Genomic DNA, 18,568 nt, shown 5'->3' with positions numbered 1-18,568 from the left:
AATTAGTCAACATATGGTATTATTTGTTTTAATCGAAATATAAATAGAACCATAACTTTTTCAAATTTGTTTCTCCTTCTTGCCACTATTTCTAAATATTATTATAATAACTCTTTATAAAGACTAGTATTTTTAAATATTATTATAATAAATATATTTATACGGTCTAGTCTTGCAAAATTATGTCTAACAAAGCTGTAGTCATTTCCAAAATTAAAAAATATTAATTAAAAAAGAAAAAACATCATATATGATCCCTGTAGTTTTCCAAAATCTGAAGTTTACTACCCGGGGTTTAGAAACGTTATAGATGGTCCCTATGTTTTCAAAACTTTTGACGATCGGTCCTTATTGCTAACTCCGTTAAGTATTTTAATTCCGTTAACCAAAGGGCATTTTCGTCATTTCACTACTATAAGGACCATTTATGATGTTTTCTCTCAATTTTTTTAAAAGGAAAATTAAATATAGTTATTTAATACTCTCCCTCCCTCTCTCTCTCTCTCTCTCTCTCTCTCTCTCGTATCAACATCATATTCGTCAAAATGTTTTAGCATACATATTTCATTCCAGAATCATTGAATTGCTCAAACCTTCAAGAGTTTTCCGGTATAACCTTTAGAACATTTACCTAAACAAACACAAAAGTCGATCAGATCTAGCCTCAACAACATCAATCATCTCTTATCTCTTTCAAGAATTTCATCACACGGGTTAGACCAGATCTTGTCACGACCATATGAAGCATGTTCTTTGATGAAGAGCTTGGTGAGAATATGTGATTTTCAAAGTATGATGAAGAAGGAAGTGGCAGAGTTGGAGATAATGAATGTGATTGAGGCGTTAAATATTGAAGCGGAAATCGGAGGTTGAAGAGGTTAAGCTAACTGATCACAGGGGAGAAAAGTCGAAGTTTGGAGAGGAAATCGGAGTTGTAGATGATGAAGACGAGGGTGGAAATGACGATTCAACCCCAATTTTTCTTACCCACATACAAAAGCTTTTGTTTACCCCCAATGAATTTAACCCCAAATTTGCCAAAATGTAAATCCACTGAGTGTTTGTTGATGTTAAAACCCTAAAAAAAGATCTCCAACCAAACTGCGAGTAAAACCGAACAGCAAGAAACACTGATCTCACCACCTCGACAAATGACTAAGAAACCGCCCAGGCTTAATGAAAACCAAACTCCAAGATGAAACGCAGGAACCAAAATACACAGTAGAGACCCCCACTAGCACCAGGCAAAAACATAGATAATCTCACCAAAACAACAACAAGAAGGCATCCAACCACCAAACAACAAAACAAATCGAAAATAATAAAAGGCTTAGCAATAACCACCAACAAAGGAGAACAAAATCTTGGAATACACTTCAAAGAAAGATAAAGAGAACCGACAGCATCCACCACCACCACTGGGGCAATTGGGTGTAGTTGGTGTTGACCTAATTCAATTGGGTGTAGTTGGCGTCTGAATATGAGATTTTGGCTTTGATTTAGAGGAATCAAGGGTTATTATTGTTGGTGGTAGCATTTAGAGAGAGAGAGAGAGAGAGAGAGAGAGAGATTTTATATATTAAATAACTATATCTAATTTTTCTTTTTAAAAAAAATAAGAAAAAACATTAGAAATAGTCCCTGTGGTGTGAAATGATGAAAATGCCCCTCGGTTAACGGACAAAACTTAACGGAGTTAGCAATAAGGACCAATTATCAAAAGTTTTGAAAGCATAGGGACCATCTATGATGTTTCTAAACCACGGGTACTAAACTTCAGATTTTGGTAAACCACAGGGATCATTTATGATGTTTTTTCATTAAAAAAATGATTTACATTAATTGAAAATTATATATATATATATATATATATATATATATATATATATATATATATATATATATATATATATATATATATATATATACCTTAAAAACATTTACAAGATTATGCTGAATTTTAAGAGGTATAAATTGTTATGCATCATATACAACAACTTTATGCAATGATTTTTATTTAATCATCATGGATTTTGACCGGATCTTATATATTATTCCCTATCACTCCAACAACCTCCCCACCATTTCTTCATTTGAATTGGTCAAAATCAATCGAGTCTGTTGGATCAGTCAAAGTTATATAGCATCCTAGACTTCTTGAATCAGTTGATCTGGGAAACGCCTTGCAGCATCCTCTCCTCCTTCCCTTATATATTGCGTCTCACCACCCTTATGCTCCCCTGTTCTCCATAAACCATACACTCCACCGCCACCACCACTCAATCCTTCCGTCATCACTCATTACACATGTCGCCAAGCAACATCAATCGAAAGGATTAACCTTTTGAATCGGTCAATACTGAACTGGTATTCCTCACATTCAGCATATTCAAATAAAAAACGTGTTCGATTCATTGGTATCTTGCGTTTCTTCCATACAACTCCTCCACCTTCTCTTTCCTCTTCACGTGATTACTTCCCTTCTCTCCAAACTCATACTTACTTTCTTTCTTTTCTTCATCCACTTTTTCTCTTGGCCATCGCAGCACCACAAACACACACACACACACACACCCTTTGATGTTATGGCTTCCGACAGCAACAACCAACACGATTTATGTTCTGCTTCAGTACCTAATCAATCGATTATCTATATTGCTGGTCATAAAATAAGAGGGATTTGGGTATTTTGAATGAAAACCCTAAACCTCGGATTTAGATGATTTGCAAGTATTTGCTCTTTTTCTGAGATTGTTCTTTTTTCCTTTCTTACTGTCAATGTTTCTCTTCAAAATTCATAATTGAATTGAAGAATCTAAATTATATGTTCTCAATTTTGGTTTTTCCGATTTTGGGGTTTTCTAATATTAATATGAACTGAGTTTTTTGTTTTTATTTGCATCTTGATAGATTTTTCAGTATGGGGTTTGCAGGAATTCCGCTGCTAGAGCCACCACTTAATCACCTTCTTATCCCAGCAACGCCGCTGGTTAGCTTCTCTTCTTCATCGCTGAAATCGTTTCTATAAAGTCGATATACTTGCTTCTCTTCTCTATTTCTGAAATCGATTTATTATTTGAAATTGATTTGTTAAGTGATCTATAAAATCGAATTTGGATCTAATATTCAATACAAAGTGCCTCAGCTGAATCCTATTCTCAACATATGCTCAATTTTGTTTGTTTGTTTTTTTGTTTTGTTTTGTTTTTTGTTTTTTTTTTTTTTTTTTTTTTGCACATACATGATCAAATCTGATTTTTGAGTTGGAATCTCTGGTAAGTTTGGTTTTTTGGTTTATTTTACAATAGTGTGGTGTTTCTTTCTTATTTTGTCATCTTTTGAGTTGGAATCCCAGTTAAGTCCAATTTTTTAACTGTAATGTATTGTGGTTGAATCTTCTTACTTCAATTTGCATATGATTTTCATTCAGTTTTGGTTCAAGTTAATAAGATTAAATTTTGTAACGGTTGCATACTTGCAGGTTGACTGTATTCCTATGTTGTGATGCAATTCAGGTCCCATTTGCTTTAAATTTGGTAAAACAATTTTTTTTAATAATGGTGCGTTGTGTTTATATTCCTCTATATGTTATTTGGATGTAGGGCATGTGATAAGTGTGGTAAGATTCCAAATAAAACAATGAAAATGATCACTTTATGACCATTCAAATATTTTAGATGGATATGCAATTCACATTGTCAATTCAACCTCAAGTTTTTTTCCTAAAAAACTACATTATGTTTGCAGGTGTTTACTCATATTCCCTTATGGATATTATAATCTTATATTCTGGCTTACTGGTATGTTGTTCTTTTCTACTAACATGATTTTTTTTTTGTTTTAACTTCATAAACTTAATGCGGACAAGTTTATACATTTGTTACAATATATAAATAGCTCCCATTTCTCATTTCTTCTCTTATCTCTTAATCTAAGTAAATACATACTTCAGGGTTTCTAATGAGAGTTATGTCTCATAATAGCATTGTACTTTGAGACATCAACGTTTTAATAGGAACCTCCTTCCATTTTATGTTTTTCGAATAGCAATGTACTCTTTTTTGTTTGTCAAATATAGCATCATGCTTTCATTTTCTGTTTAGTCAAATATAGAAATATGAAAGTAGAGTATTATAAATGGTCATATCTTCCAAAGTACATTGCTAATTTTCTTTTAGTGTTTGGTGTACATGTGTTTGTTTCTATGATGTATGATGTGTGTTTGCTATTATGGATATATAATTTTAAGTATGTTGCTATTTATCTATAAGGAAAAACAACCCTAAGGGTAAATTTGTAAATATCCCATCAAAATTAACCGCCTATAAAATGTTTGCATTTTTCAGGTACTCATTGCATCGATTCACCAATCGACTCATGTATCCTCTGCCTAGAAAACATAGATACACAATAGAGCAAGCCTACATGCCTACAAGATAGAGATTAAACTTGAACTTCATGAACGGTATTTTGGTCATTCTTAATGATAATTGTATTGATTTGTCTTGTGTAAACTACATACTTTATCGAGTTCAGAATTTGGAGTCAAAATGGAGCCATTTGCACATGTTTCCTTATTTTTAGTTACTTTTCTTGATGTTACTTTGATACACCTTTCTAATTCTTTTCTTCATTAAAATCCACATTTTTGGCTTATATGGCGGTCGATCAAGAGTTGGGACTGAGAAAACGGGAAATATGTGCTACAATTCTTTTTTTATTTAATTTTATTAAACCAACATGTAGTAACTGTTGGATTAGTGTCTAGGTCCATAACTATTTTGGTATGTACTTGACCCGATGGTGCATGGTCTTTTTGGGTTGCCTTCACCAAAGCAACTTGATAAGATGAATTATGGAGAGAGAGAGGATTAATTATGATTTATTAATATATTATGAGAATAATATATTAAAGGAGAAATAATATTGTTTAATTAATATTAGTCAAGAATTAATAAGAATTAAGTTTGTGGCTAAAAGACATTAATTAAACTTAAGGGACTAGAATTGTCAATTGTGTGATAGTTGAATATTGGGCTAATGGACTCCATATTAGAGGGGTGGACGAATTCTATGGGGAAACCCATTAGAAATCGTCCTAGGCCTCTAAGGAGGGAGTCCATGGGTTGCTTAGCGCCTAAGCATCCAAATTAGGATTTCGTTGTTAGATAACCCTAATAGCCTCACTATTTAAAAGAACCTTGAGACTCAAAAACGTGGTGAACTTATTCCTTAGGGTTCCCACATGTTTTGGACAGCCTCCCCTCTCCTTATTCTTCATCCTCTTACTCTTGGTGTTTGTGAACCATTAGAGGAGTGACATTTGTGACTCTAAGCTTTCTAAAGTCATTACAAGGAGGATTTGAGATTGTTATTGCTACATAATAATCAAGGTAAGATCTAAACCCCATTCATAAGTTAATTTGATTAAGTGTATGCTAGAACTAGGGTTTAAAGTCTTGGATGAATTGAATGTACAATAGAGAAACGTAGATCCAAGCATTAGGGTTTGCATGAGCACATAGGATGTTCTTATGGTCAAAACCCATCAGTGGTATCAGAGCCTTGATTGGTTTCTATTGTATTGATGCTTATTTAATCGAAATTATCACTGAAAGTCGAATTTTTTTTGCTTCTGAGTGTTTGACTCGCCAAGTCACTTGGTGAACTCACCGAGTCAGCTGTACTCGACGAGTCAAAGGGTCTGACAGCTCATTTTCGCGATTTTCTTCCTGTTTTGGCTTTGGATAATTACCATAAACATGTTTTTGTAATAAAATCCAAATTTTATCAATATTTGGTGATTATCCTTACAAAAATAGAAGATAATTGTCAAAATTTAGATAATCATTTTTTTATTAGATAAAGTTTGATTATTTGTAATTTAGATTTGAATTATCTTGTGAAAAAGTTTCAATTTCCCCCTTTAGGTTTTATAGTTTAAATTTGAACTTAAAAGTTTTGTTTTGAAATTTAAATAAGTTAAACCCTAATGTTTTGAAATGTTTCAAAACTTGCCCTCAAGTTTTGGAATTTAAAAGTTGATTAAAAGTTTAATTTAGAAATGTTAAATTCTAAAACCCTAGTATAGTTTTGAAAAGTTCAAATCACACCCTTATGGTTTTATTAATTAATTAAAGTATATAATTAAAAGAGATTTAATAAATCCATAAAGTTTTGGTTTACAATTTAATTAAATTAAAAGTATAATTATTAAATTTGACCACCTAGTATTTTAAAAGAGTAAAATACACCCTATAGTATATATAACATTAAAAGCCTAATATTATATATATGTATGAGTAAAAGTCAGTCTTACCGTTAGTAGGCCTCATTCACGAAGCTGGTTTATAAGGGGTGTTTAAGGAAATTGCCTATAAAATGGCGATTTAATGGGTATCCACTCTTACTCACCGCACTCTTGACTAGTGGAGGGTCATTAGCCGAACGGGTAGGATATGACAGAAACCTTCCATTATAAGTATAATGAGGTACAAAAGTAACTGAATGCTTTTACAAAATTGTCAATCTTAGTTACTTTAGGCAAAAGTGAATTGATGCAATTCCATGAAATTACACTTTGTATGCGAAGACGTTAGTGGAGCGTGTGTGGTTAACCGGCACACTAAATGGTTCTAAGCAAAGGTAGCAAAGGGTGACTCAATGTTTGTCATAGTTCGGTGGAGTGTGTGTGGTTAACCGTCACATCGAATAGATGACTGTAACATATGGGGGCACCATGTAAGTTTGCATGGTTATTCACACCCGCTTTGTGATCCTCGGTATCCCAGTCACAAACTAGAAGGGAATATCGAGATTTAAACATGCCATTGAAATGTTTAATGAATCTTAAAAGATCTAGGAATTTTCAATAGATTTAAAACTTAAATTTCTTTTTTTTTTTCGTTTTTCGTGGTGGAAATTGGTAAATCGTCATTTACCTACCTTCAAATATTCTGCAACTAGATTACGGCATCCCTTTTATAGGTTGTAGTGTATTGTGTTGGATCCTATCCTCGATGTTTCATTTGGGTGTCACATCGAGGATTCCAATCAACTAACTTGAATTTGTTTTCTCCCATTTTGTAGATGTCAAAGTATGAAAAATATGGTATTTCCAAATCCCGTGGAAGAAGCTTTCCACATGAAGATGATATCCCACGATTCGTTCGAGGAACAAGAGATCATGCTTCACTTCCTCTACCTCCTCCAATTATTCTCCCTAACCCAAAAGTTCGAAGGCTTGAAAAGTTCAAGCTCACTCAAGCCCTTTTGGCAAGTAAACATGAAGAAGGAAAGTCGGTGTGTGCACACATCCTAGAGATGAAGTCACACATTGATAGGTAAGAATGTTGGGATCCGTTGTGTGTGAGGAGTTGGCTATTGACTGGGTTCTTCAGTTACTTCCTAACTTGTATAGTGAGTTCGTAAGAGAGTACTATATGATGAACCATGATGTGACCCTTATAGATCTCATCTACATGCTTATTGCTGCTGAATCAGCGATGGTTTGGTGCACTGGAAAAGAAAATTTGATTGGTGAATCTGCCTTCGAGACCTCTATGGATATAGGCAATGGCAACGAAAGGCATGCCATGATCGAAAAGTTTGACCATAAGAGAAAGGCAAAGTCTGAAGTAGTTCCATGTGCTGTTCCAAAAGAGTCAATTTGGTTTTATTTCCAAGAGAAGGGGCATTGGAGACGAAGCTGCCCTATTTACCTAAGAGATCTAAGAAATGGGAGAGTCAAAACGTATGGCTCTACTTTAGGTAAAATCCATTAACTAACTCTTTTAAGTTCATATTCTAGATTCTTAATACATGATGTGGTAAGATTACAATTGATGTTTTATAGGATCAAAGAAAAGGAGAGGAAGCTTAAGGGAAGAAGGGAGCGGAATCTAATCGTGAAGAAATGGATTTCGATCGCATTGCTTGAAGATTGGATTCCTGAGCTACTACTTAGAGTTAGAAAAGATTGCTAAGAAACATGTATTAACATAGTTTTTCGATGAGTTGCATTGTAAGGACAAATTTTTCCGCAATAAAATAATTTTTTTTATATTATTTATTTATCCTTAAAATGGCATGCATGAAAAATTGATGTTTGAAGATTTCCATTATTAGCAATAATGGATTTGATTCTTAATTATGTTATTTGTGGAAATGTCGAGAATTTAACAAATAGGGAGAGTTTCTCATCGCCCAAGTTTCAATTGGACAGAAACTTGGAATCCTGCAACGTGTATGATGAATAAAAAACTTTCACATTTAGAAATTAGACTAATTCATTGACAAAGTGTCAAGTGAAGGACTAAGAGATCGAGTACACAAAGTTGTGTGTTGATCAAGTAAACCACAAGAGTAACAAATATATTCGTCATGATTTACTAAAAGTTTAGTAAATATGATTATACTTATAAGATTAAATTTAATTCTGAATTGATTGAAAGAGTTTAAATCAATAGCAGAATGAATAAGAAGAATCAAGTAGGCAGAAAGATAAAAGTTTCTCTATTCTAAGAAGAAGGGAGAGTACCTTTTATTATGTTTTATGATAGGTCTTAATGATTAAGAACCATATCCCAATTGATCCTCTAAGTGAGTCTTAGTACAAATGTATGTCTGAGAAGAGGAATCAAGAATCGAAGAAATGGTTAAATCAAAAAGTCAATCATACTTCGTTCCAAAACAAATCTTAGAGTTAAGATTGTGACATTGAGTGACAAGTCTTAAGAAGGTTTATAACAATGATCAAATGTGGAAAGTTGTGATGTCTTGGATAAGACAAAGACCAACTAGGAATAATTTTATGAAGTGTTATGTCTTGATAAAAGCTACACTAACTCTTGAATATTTGTTTGTCAAGAAATGTTTATTGACAAGAGAATCTTATATGTCCAGGAGTCAGTGGGAGTCTTAATGGTCTTGAAAGAGTTCAAGAAAAAATAAAAATAAACCTTATCGAACATTACTAGCACATGACTTGAGGTTTACAACCTATCATGTTGACACTATCTTGTTTTTGTGCCGTTACAATCGAGTTAATTATGCATATGAGTTCTATGAGTTCTCATTTAAACGTATAAAAAGCAAGCACCTTGATCAATGAAAAGTACATTGATAGGAAAGGGTGAGCTGCTTAACTACTTGGAAGACATGGTGAGCACTTGTGTTACCATAAGGCAAGAAATCCATATTGAGAAGGTTCGGTCCATATGAGTTTGAATTTGTCGTAAACTTTGGTTTTGACAAATTCACATGGATAGGAACACATACACCATTAAAATCTAAGTGTCATAAGATTCCCTCATTCATGAAAATGACTGTGAGGAAATGCTTTAACTAAGAGAGATTTTAAGAAGATAGTGATTGTGAAAATTGGATTCTAGAATTCGATTATGGTTACGGTATCCCTTTCCATGATTCGAATTGTGAGATTTGGCAATTAGTCTAAATTGTTTAGATACACATGTGAGTTATTTAAGGTAAAAGTGTACAAGTTTGAGAAGCTTAGATAAAAGGATTATCAAAGCATTAGGTATTAGAAATATGAACTTAAGAAATTCAATAGGTATTGTTTTTCTGGAAGTTAAGCTATTTTCTAAATACATGTCAAAGTTAGTGGGAGCATAAGTGTTATGCTTATATGACAATAATCATCATGATAGTAGGAGCATAAATGTTGTGCTTGTATGATTATTAAGGTAAGTATTTCAAGTTAGCAATATTAATTATAGAAAACAAGAGTTATACCTTGCAAAGTCGTAAGGATTGAAAAGTTGTTTTGCTATAATTAAGGGAGAAAATATTATGCTTCATTTCAAATCTAAAGGCTTAGGTTGTGGAATGTTAATAAATTTAGTCAAGGATACATAGTGCGTTCTTAAATTTCGATTATGATCATGACATCCCTCTTCATAGTTCAAATTGTGAGAACGTGACACATTATATATTATGGCAGAAGATTGATAAAGTGTCATATCTTTATGTAAGACATTATGCATTGTGTCCCATACGCTTCGGGTATAGGATCGATTGCAAGGGCTATAATATTTAACCATTCTAAAATTTTCCAAATGTATAACGCATTTAGAGGGAAAAAGGACTAGAATCGGTTTTGACTAAGATAATTAAACAACTATCAAAGGACGATCCAAAGCTCGCTGAGGATTGGTCGCTTGTGAGTAGTTGAAAGTATGGTACTGGATGGACCATATCGGCATTATTATGAATAGATAAGATTCTATTAAGAATGAGTTGTCATATGGAAAATATGGAAATGCTTCCATATTAGGAGTTGGATATTGAGAGTCTATGTCTAGATTAGAAATTTTATGCAAGAGGATGTTCAAAGGAATGTTCTTTGAGTGAGAGACATCATGTCTATGGAATTGTATTGTAACAATCTCAGATAGAGGACTTTGTAATTTCATTGGCAGTAGTCATTATGAATTTTGTGCTATGGCATTACAAAAGGATCATTGCATAAAATGTTAGAATCTAGCATATTCTATAAGTGGCAAGAATTTGATATTCTTTCACTTGTGAAAAGGATTAGGAGTTGTGAAATGAGTATGATTGGAAATGTGTTTATTTGATCTATTTCACAAAGTAAGAACCATAGGTAAACATTGTGTACATGCTAAGAGCATGGGACAAGTGTAGTAATAATTCAAGTAAGAAGTTGATTACCCGAAACAACAAATAATGAGTAATCAATATGGTGATAAATAAAAGGTGTTTTATTTATACTCAAAAGTTTGGGGCCATATAGGATTAGTATTATTCTTGTGTTTCACTTTGCATGTTTTGACTTCCTGAATAATTTAATTGGTTCAGAACAGTCAAATTATTCGAACGGACCACAGTCGTTCATATGTTGGAAGTAGGTATGAATGAAGACTGTCGTGAATTGGTGTGTGGATTGTCTAAAGTGTATTAGACATTAGCAAATGTTTGCTGCAACGTTCATGAGTGCTTATGAATATGATTTGAGCATTGGATTAAACCCATGCTTACTTGGATCACTTCATGAATTATATCACGAATGATTGGTGAGACGATAACATCTTATATTCTTGAAACCGAGATGTGTGAGTTGTATCTTGCGAGTCGGTTACACATTGATAATATGTAAACGCACCAGTAACTTGGTGTTATAAAACATATTGTTGTGTGTGATTCGGTAAGTGAGTCCAAGCGAGCTTTGAGTCAAATTTTATCCGTTCCTTTAATCCAAAGTATGATAAAAGCGATATCTTTGGGCCCCTAGATGATTTAGTGATGGGACCTAAGCGCTTGGCCAAGCTGGGACTAATTTGATGTGATCAATTGTAGTCTGTTGTCAGTCGTCATAAATCGGAACTCGGAAAATAGTATAGAGAGAATGATTAGAATTCATTTCTTATATCTATACGATATCTAGAATGGAGGAATATATGATCCCTTATCTAAAGGACACGCGTATCTGATAAGATCAGAGTTGACAACGGCTTTTGAAAGCTACGATTGCAGACCAGGATCTGAAGTCATACGCAGAATAGTTATTAGACTTATCCAAGTGGGAGACTGTGGGATTAGTGTCTAAGTCCATAACTATTTTAGTATGTACTTGACCCGATGGTGCATGGTCCTTTTGGGTTGCCTTCACCAAAGCAACTTGATAGGATGAATTATGGAGAGAGAGAAGATTAATTATGATTTATTAATATATTATGAGAATAATATATTAAAGGAGAAATAATATTGTTTAATTAATATTAGTCAAGAATTAATAAGAATTAAGTTTGTAGCTAAAGACATGAATTAAACTTAAGGGACTAGAACTGTCAATTGTGTGATAGTTGAATATTGGGCTAATGGACTCCATATTAGAGGGGTGGACGAATTCTATAGGGAAACCCATTAGAAATCGTCCTAGGCCTCTAAAGAGGGAGTCCATGGGTTGCTTAGGGCCTAAGCATCCAAATTAGGGTTTCCTTGTTAGATAACCCTAATAGCCTCACTATTTAAAGGACCCTTGAGACTCAAAAACATGGTGAACTTATTCCTTAGGGTTTCCACACGTTTTGGGCAGCCTCCCCTCTTCTTATTCTTCATCCTCTTGCTCTTGGTTTTTGTGAACCATTATAGGAGTGACATTTGTGACTCTAAGCTTTCTAAAGTCATTACAAGGAGGATTTGAGATTGTTATTGCTACATAATAATCAAGGTAAGATCTAAACCCCATTCATAAGTTAATTTGATTAATTGTATGCTAGAACTAGGGTTTAAAGTCTTGGATGAATTGCATGTACAATAGAGAAACCTAGATCCAAGCATTAGGGTTTGCATGAGCACATAAGATGTTCTTATGGCCAAAACCCATCAGTAACTACTTAAAAACATAAAAAAAAAACATTTTTTTTACTAATGCACATAGTTTTTCGGGTTTAGTGTTATATCAAGTTACTAATGTATACAATATTTGTGGGTTGTGTGTGGGTGTTTTTATTTGTTACAGATCTTTATAGAAATCGTGTTGTCTGAATAAAGATTCTAGAGGGTAAAGGTAAAGAATTACGTTTCCTATGAAACAAAAGGATGCGAAATCCCATGTGATCTTAACTGTATTGTTTGTGTAGATCTAATTTTGTATATGTACACATTTAACTTTTATTGTTAATGTGATATAATTGTCTTATTAATTATTGATGTTGTTTTAGGAAAATGTCATGGGCACATATTGCTAATGGCTTTATATTTACATTTAGTTTTTTCCCAAACCCAAGAGTTATTTGAATTTTATTGGGGATAAGGTTTTTTTTGAAGGGAGAGGAATATATGGATTAAAAGGAAAAAAGTTATTAAGATTTTATTGTAAACTAATCAATTACTATTGATGATTTTGTTGGAAAATTATTAATTATTATTTTATCTTTTAAAAACAAATAAAGTCTTTGATGGTAATGGTAAGAAAAGTCAACGGAATATTTAGTTGTCTATTGGTCATCATATTTAGAGTAATGTCAGGTAATCTTTCACTTGGACTTAGAAAATCATTAAACCACTTAATTCTTTGGTACTTATACTCACTTTTGTCAAAAGAATTTTAAAACTATAACCACAACTAACACTTTCTTTTTACTCTTCCTATTCCTTATCACATACAAGAACCAACATTTTATTAATCTCTTTTGTTCTGTTCTGGGAAGGGTTTTTCCCCCTGGTTATGAAGGTGTAGTTTATGATGTCATAACTTGTAGTCGGTGGGGTTCCAAGATCACGGTTGATGAAACCCGTTGTATGGGTGTGTTATGCCTAAGAGGTGATGGTAGATGTGATCTAGGTTATGTCTCTCCAAAGGTGGTTGCTTGCATGGCAGTTCACGGTTGCACCAAGGAGACTAAGGTATAGTTGAAAGTGATAAGTGGTTTGTTTATGATGATGAAGAAGGTTATGACAAGAAGTAGTGGATTTCGATTCATAGTGGCGGGTTGCTTCAAACCCTGGGGGGCTTGTATGAAACTCGGTTTAGTGGTTGTAAGGTGATATATACCGATCCATTTCGTATTGTTTTGGAATTTGATATGTTTGTGAATTGAAACTACGCCACATGGAAACTATTCATCGAATTGAGTTAATATTTGTATGTAAACTATTCATTGAAATGAAATTAACAATCGCAGCCACATCGCACAGGTATCCCACTATATGCTTATATATTGTACTCTAAACCCAAGAACCTAAACAATAAACCGTAGACTGTAACATAAACCCTAAACAAAAAATACCAAATATTAATCCGAAATTACTATGTTTTCTTAATTAATTTACATTAATGAAGAAAATGTTTTTTATATGTTATCATTAACTAAAAATGATCAATTTTTTAGAAAATAAATCCAACGAAAAAACTATAAAATATATACAAAAGTGATGAACACATTAAAAAATACATTTTATGACGAAAAGAAAAACAATATTTGAATTGAAACTAATAAGTGATATTTTCCAATACATCGTGCCTTATTTCTAATATGATATGTTTCTTGAAGCAAACTAATCACTGAGGTGAAAGTAATCATTTCTTCGACAAAAAAAAAACTAATCACCTCTCTAAAATAATTTGTGGAATAAATTATTCGCACCCGTCGCTTGGCGCGGGTAAATGACTAGTATATATATATATATATATATATATATATATATATATATATATATATATATATATATATATATATATATATATATATATAATGACCACTATATTATGGTCCGTAATGGTTTTTCACTTGTAATTCAGGGACCACTATTGAGAGGCCACTAACTGTTTTACCGCATTTATGTAGTTTTCAATAACAAATGAATAGTATTAGTTTTGAATAAGAGTAGGCAAGTGACTACTATTTTTGATCACTAAATCTCCAATACAGTGACCATCTTTTTTGTTACTAAGATTCTAATACAATGACCATTATTTTTTGTCACTAAATAGTTAACATAGTGACCTTATTTTTACTCACTAAATAGTTATTATGATATGAAATAAAAGTATATTTTTTTCACGTTTTAGTGACCAAGTTAGTGACCACCATATATAATAGGTCACTAAATTTATAGGATTACCAAAATTCAGTAACCGCTTAATCCCTGGTAACTAAAAGATGTTTTTAGTGACAAAATTTTAGATCGTCACTAATAAGGACTTTTCTTGTAGTGAAATTCCATTAAAGTCCGTCTGAATAGATGTTCATGCAAATAGACAAGGTTTATAACTAGTAAATAATCACAAAAAAAGGTTGGTATTACTCTACCAAGTCGAGATTGATGTTCGGTTGGTGACATTTCCACGTATAATATCTAGCAAGATAAAGTATACTTACACGATACAACATTTGACTTTAAAGAACTTCGTAACGGTTATTGCTATAATGATAAAATATACAAGATACAACATTTGGCTCTTTCATGCATCTAATTGTTGTGAATGCAAATAGACAAGGTTTATAACTAGTAAATAATCACAAAAAAAAGGTCGGTATTACCAAGTCCTGATTGATGTTCCGTTGGTGAAATTTCCACATGACTACCAAGAAAAATTATACAAGATACAACATTTGACTTTAAAGAACTTCGTAACGGTTGCATCTATAATTAAAATATACAAGATAGAACATTTGACTTTTTAAAGGGCTCGATGTCAGTCCACCGTTATAGGTACACGCTTCTAAACAAACTGGGTTCTATATATATCCACAGAAAAGCTGCTACTACCATAACCATACATAATCATCAATATAGAAAACAATGGTAAGCTTCTAATCTTTTTTTTATAACAATATGTTTTCAATAAGAGAAAGGATTTGTTGTTTTAATTTAGTTCTAAAAACTAATTTTAATTGCGCGTCTGCTTATAAGACTTGCATATTCCTTTTTCGAAATCACTTTTAACAAACTTCTGCTTAAGATTTATCCTCATAAGAATTATTCAATAAACTGAGCTTCCAAATCAACAAGCAGGAGTTTCATATGTTGGGGGCCAACGACCTGTCCATTGAATGGCAAGATGACACTCGATACTGGGAATGGGGACATATACCGGAATCAAGGTCTTTCTCTTTCTCTCTTAAGCGTCACATTGTACGTTATTAATATACTGAATTTGGCATTCATGCATATACTTACGTTGTGGTTTCTGTAGGTTCCCGGAGGTGTGCACACTTAGAGAAGTTTGGTGGCTTGAGATCCACGGAAAAGTAGCAGCTGTGAATCTGTCACAAAACAATACATATGTCGCCTATCTTGTCTTTCGAACTACTGAGAATTGCTCTGGACTTGATGCGCCAGCAAAATCAAGTGTAAGTTTTCGTGGGGTAAAAAGGGAGACTGAAAATGTTTATCTTCAAACACCAGGGCGTGTGCGGCAGGACTATGTGATTCCTCTTAGGAGAAACGATGGGTGGATGGAGATTAAGTTGGGAGAATTCGAGTACAAGGAAGGAGATGATGGTGAAGTTGAGATGGTGTTTAAGGAGGTTACGCTGAACAAGCGGAAGAGTGGTCTGATCGTGGAGGGAATCGAGATTCGGCCTAAATAACCATTCTTCAATCTTCATTTATATATTATATTTATTCAAATTATACAATTAATATACTACGTACTTTGTTATTTAATAATAAAATGTATAACTTCGTAATAAAACTATTTAATATATGATTTCTTATTTTAGATACTATAAGTTACGTCCATCCTTGTTAATGTATAATGATGTAGTTTTATTTGTGTTGTTTATCTATATGCGTTGTGTATTTATATGATGCTATCTATATGTTAGAAACTTCAAAAGTTTTTTTATTTTTTTATTTTTTTTATTTTTTTTTTATGGTTCTACGGGTATCCAAAATACGAACGAGATAGATGTTTGTTGTCCCAACCATTCTTTTGAATCCCTATCCTGATAAGGAATGTGTTAATTTCTAACAAAGTTTTAGTTTTTTCCTAGGCATAATGCTTCTTTTCTTCTTCTTCTTCTTCCATACAGCCTATTGATATGCCTTTTCTTAATCAGTTACTTGTCTCCTTTGCTACTATTGATTCAATTCCAAAGATGGAGGAAGTGAAAATAGACTGAAAAGGATAGGAAGGAGACTTGACTTTAGGGAGATAAAATCCCATTTTCTCAGTCTCTTCTAGTTAGTAGTACCTACCGGATGAATTACTTCCCTTAAAGGCCTACCTTCCTTGGCACATAGATTAGCATTTTTCCCCTTACCTTAGATACAAAAAGCATGTCAAATTGTAGATTGGGCTTCCTATAATTGGGGGCGAGTCACCTTCATGTATGCAAGAGGCTCGAAGACCCTTGGTTTTGAAAGCTACATGAGTTCAAACGCTATGTTGAATGTGCAATTGACACTAGGTAGGTACTTGGTGAGGCGTCGGTCGGTCCTAGAAAAAATGACAACGACACGAGGAGTTCACAACCAAACATGTTGCAACGTAGGGATCACCAGGCAACTCTTTCGCTCTCTAGAGATCGAGGGCATAACATATTTCTTCTTGCAACGAGAACAAAATAAATAATGGAGTTAATTTTTGGATGAAAATCAAGATTTTGACATAAAAAAATGAATCAAGTAAATTCATGTTCTTTTTTTGGCCGAATTATCAATTAGAAGATTTAGCTTGTACGAATTGTTAATTGTTTGATACCAATAATGGGATTCGCTTGAGTGTGTGTGTGTGTGTGTGTATATATATATATATATATATATATATATATATATATCAATGTTGTAGACATCGACCTAATCAGCTGATTATTTAGCGATTAATCGCTAATCGGACTTCCACCAATGAGATTAATTGCTAATCAATCAATATAATTGGGCTTGGTAGGTCAAATTTAGAATTAATCGGACCTAATCGAACCTAACTGGGTTTGGTCAATGATCAAAGTCAGACTGAATCGGACCTAATCTCCGATTAATCACTTATTTTAAAGGATTAAAATTAGATTTATAATTTTTTGCATAATTTTCCTAATAATTAATGGTCCCCAATTAATCTCCCAATTAATCACTGCCTAGCAGATTAATCCCTAATCGCTAGTCTACCGATTAGCGATTTCTGCAACCATGATATATATATATATATATATATATATATATATATATATATATATATATATATATATATATATGCGTCCATGATTGACAATTTTGAGTTTCGTTGATATTTCGTTTTTCTATCAATCAGTTCTGTCAGCGAATGACGACACTCGATCGGCCTGACTTTCCCAAATGCCCACCACAATCCCTTCCTCTTTCAGGGTCTGGATTTTTCATGTCGTTTCTGTCGTCGTGGACGATGACGAATAAAGAAATTAATGAATGTTCTTTTGGGAAAATGTATAATTCTACTCCTACTGAGATGTTTATACGTACCCTCATATCTACTAGTCATCGCCTTTAAGCTAGGAAAAGCGATTACCTGGAATCGGCTATTCCTGATTCAGCAAAGGAAAGAAGCCTTAAACAAAGAAAACCCATCCTTTCTAGAAGTTGTCTGACTTTTACTTCCAGTTCAGCTTGTAGATCATCATTAAATTCAGTCACAAAGTCCACCAATTCTTGGGACTTCATAGCTAATCTTGGCTCACACTTTATTACATACATGTTCAATTTCACGGACCATTTTTCCATCCTTTCTGACATTTCTAGTTTTCTCATAACATTCTTAATGGGATAATTAGTTCTTACTGTTATAGGGTGTTTATCAAAATAGTGTCTTAATTGTGTAGAAGAAGTTACTAATGTAAGTATAAATTTTTCAAGGTAGGAGTACCTGGTCTCAGGATCCAGGAGACTTTTACTTACATAGTAGATGGGATGTTGGTCGCCATTAAGATCCTTAGCTAGCACTGCACTCACCGCATTTGAGGATACCGAGAGGTAGAGAAGAAGTGGTTTCCCATCTAATGGTTTTACCAACAGGGTTGCTGAATTTAAGTATTTTTTAAGTTCCTAGAAAGCATGCTCATGTTCCTTGGTTCACTTGAATCTTTTGTTATTCTTCAAAATG

At 33.2% G+C, this 18,568-nt stretch overlaps 1 protein-coding gene across 5 annotated transcripts; it reads left to right on the top strand.

The window, feature by feature from the left end:
- The first annotated feature begins 2,107 nt into the window (after positions 1-2,107).
- On the top strand, positions 2,108-16,204 carry LOC145031232 (F-box protein PP2-B10-like). Of its 5 annotated transcripts, none has more exons than XM_078979749.1 (7): positions 2,108-2,367; positions 2,934-2,989; positions 3,482-3,536; positions 3,748-3,800; positions 4,347-4,465; positions 15,505-15,593; positions 15,686-16,204. In XM_078979749.1, exons 6-7 carry the CDS (start codon positions 15,514-15,516, stop codon positions 16,080-16,082), a joined length of 477 nt encoding a protein of 158 aa, XP_078835875.1. In that variant the 5' UTR covers positions 2,108-2,367; positions 2,934-2,989; positions 3,482-3,536; positions 3,748-3,800; positions 4,347-4,465; positions 15,505-15,513; the 3' UTR covers positions 16,083-16,204. The 5 variants fall into 5 exon arrangements, with proteins under 5 accessions (XP_078835875.1, XP_078835873.1, XP_078835872.1 ...); XM_078979747.1 differs by having other exon boundaries at positions 2,920-2,989; XM_078979746.1 differs by having other exon boundaries at positions 2,911-2,989; positions 3,482-3,515.
- The last annotated feature ends 2,364 nt before the right edge of the window (positions 16,205-18,568 follow it).

This window comes from Lactuca saligna, chromosome 2 (genome assembly GCF_052625555.1).
Source record: "Lactuca saligna cultivar CGN05327 chromosome 2, ASM5262555v1, whole genome shotgun sequence".
NCBI lineage: Eukaryota > Viridiplantae > Streptophyta > Magnoliopsida > Asterales > Asteraceae > Lactuca > Lactuca saligna.
Note: the sequence above shows the minus strand (reverse complement) of the source record. Positions and strands in the feature narration are given on the sequence as shown.

Bases quoted from the DNA above. Each gene is read 5' to 3' on its own strand.
- LOC145031232 (XM_078979744.1), top strand. The intron at 15,594-15,685 runs GTCTTTCTCTTT...TGGTTTCTGTAG, and splicing joins GGACATATACCGGAATCAAG to GTTCCCGGAGGTGTGCACAC.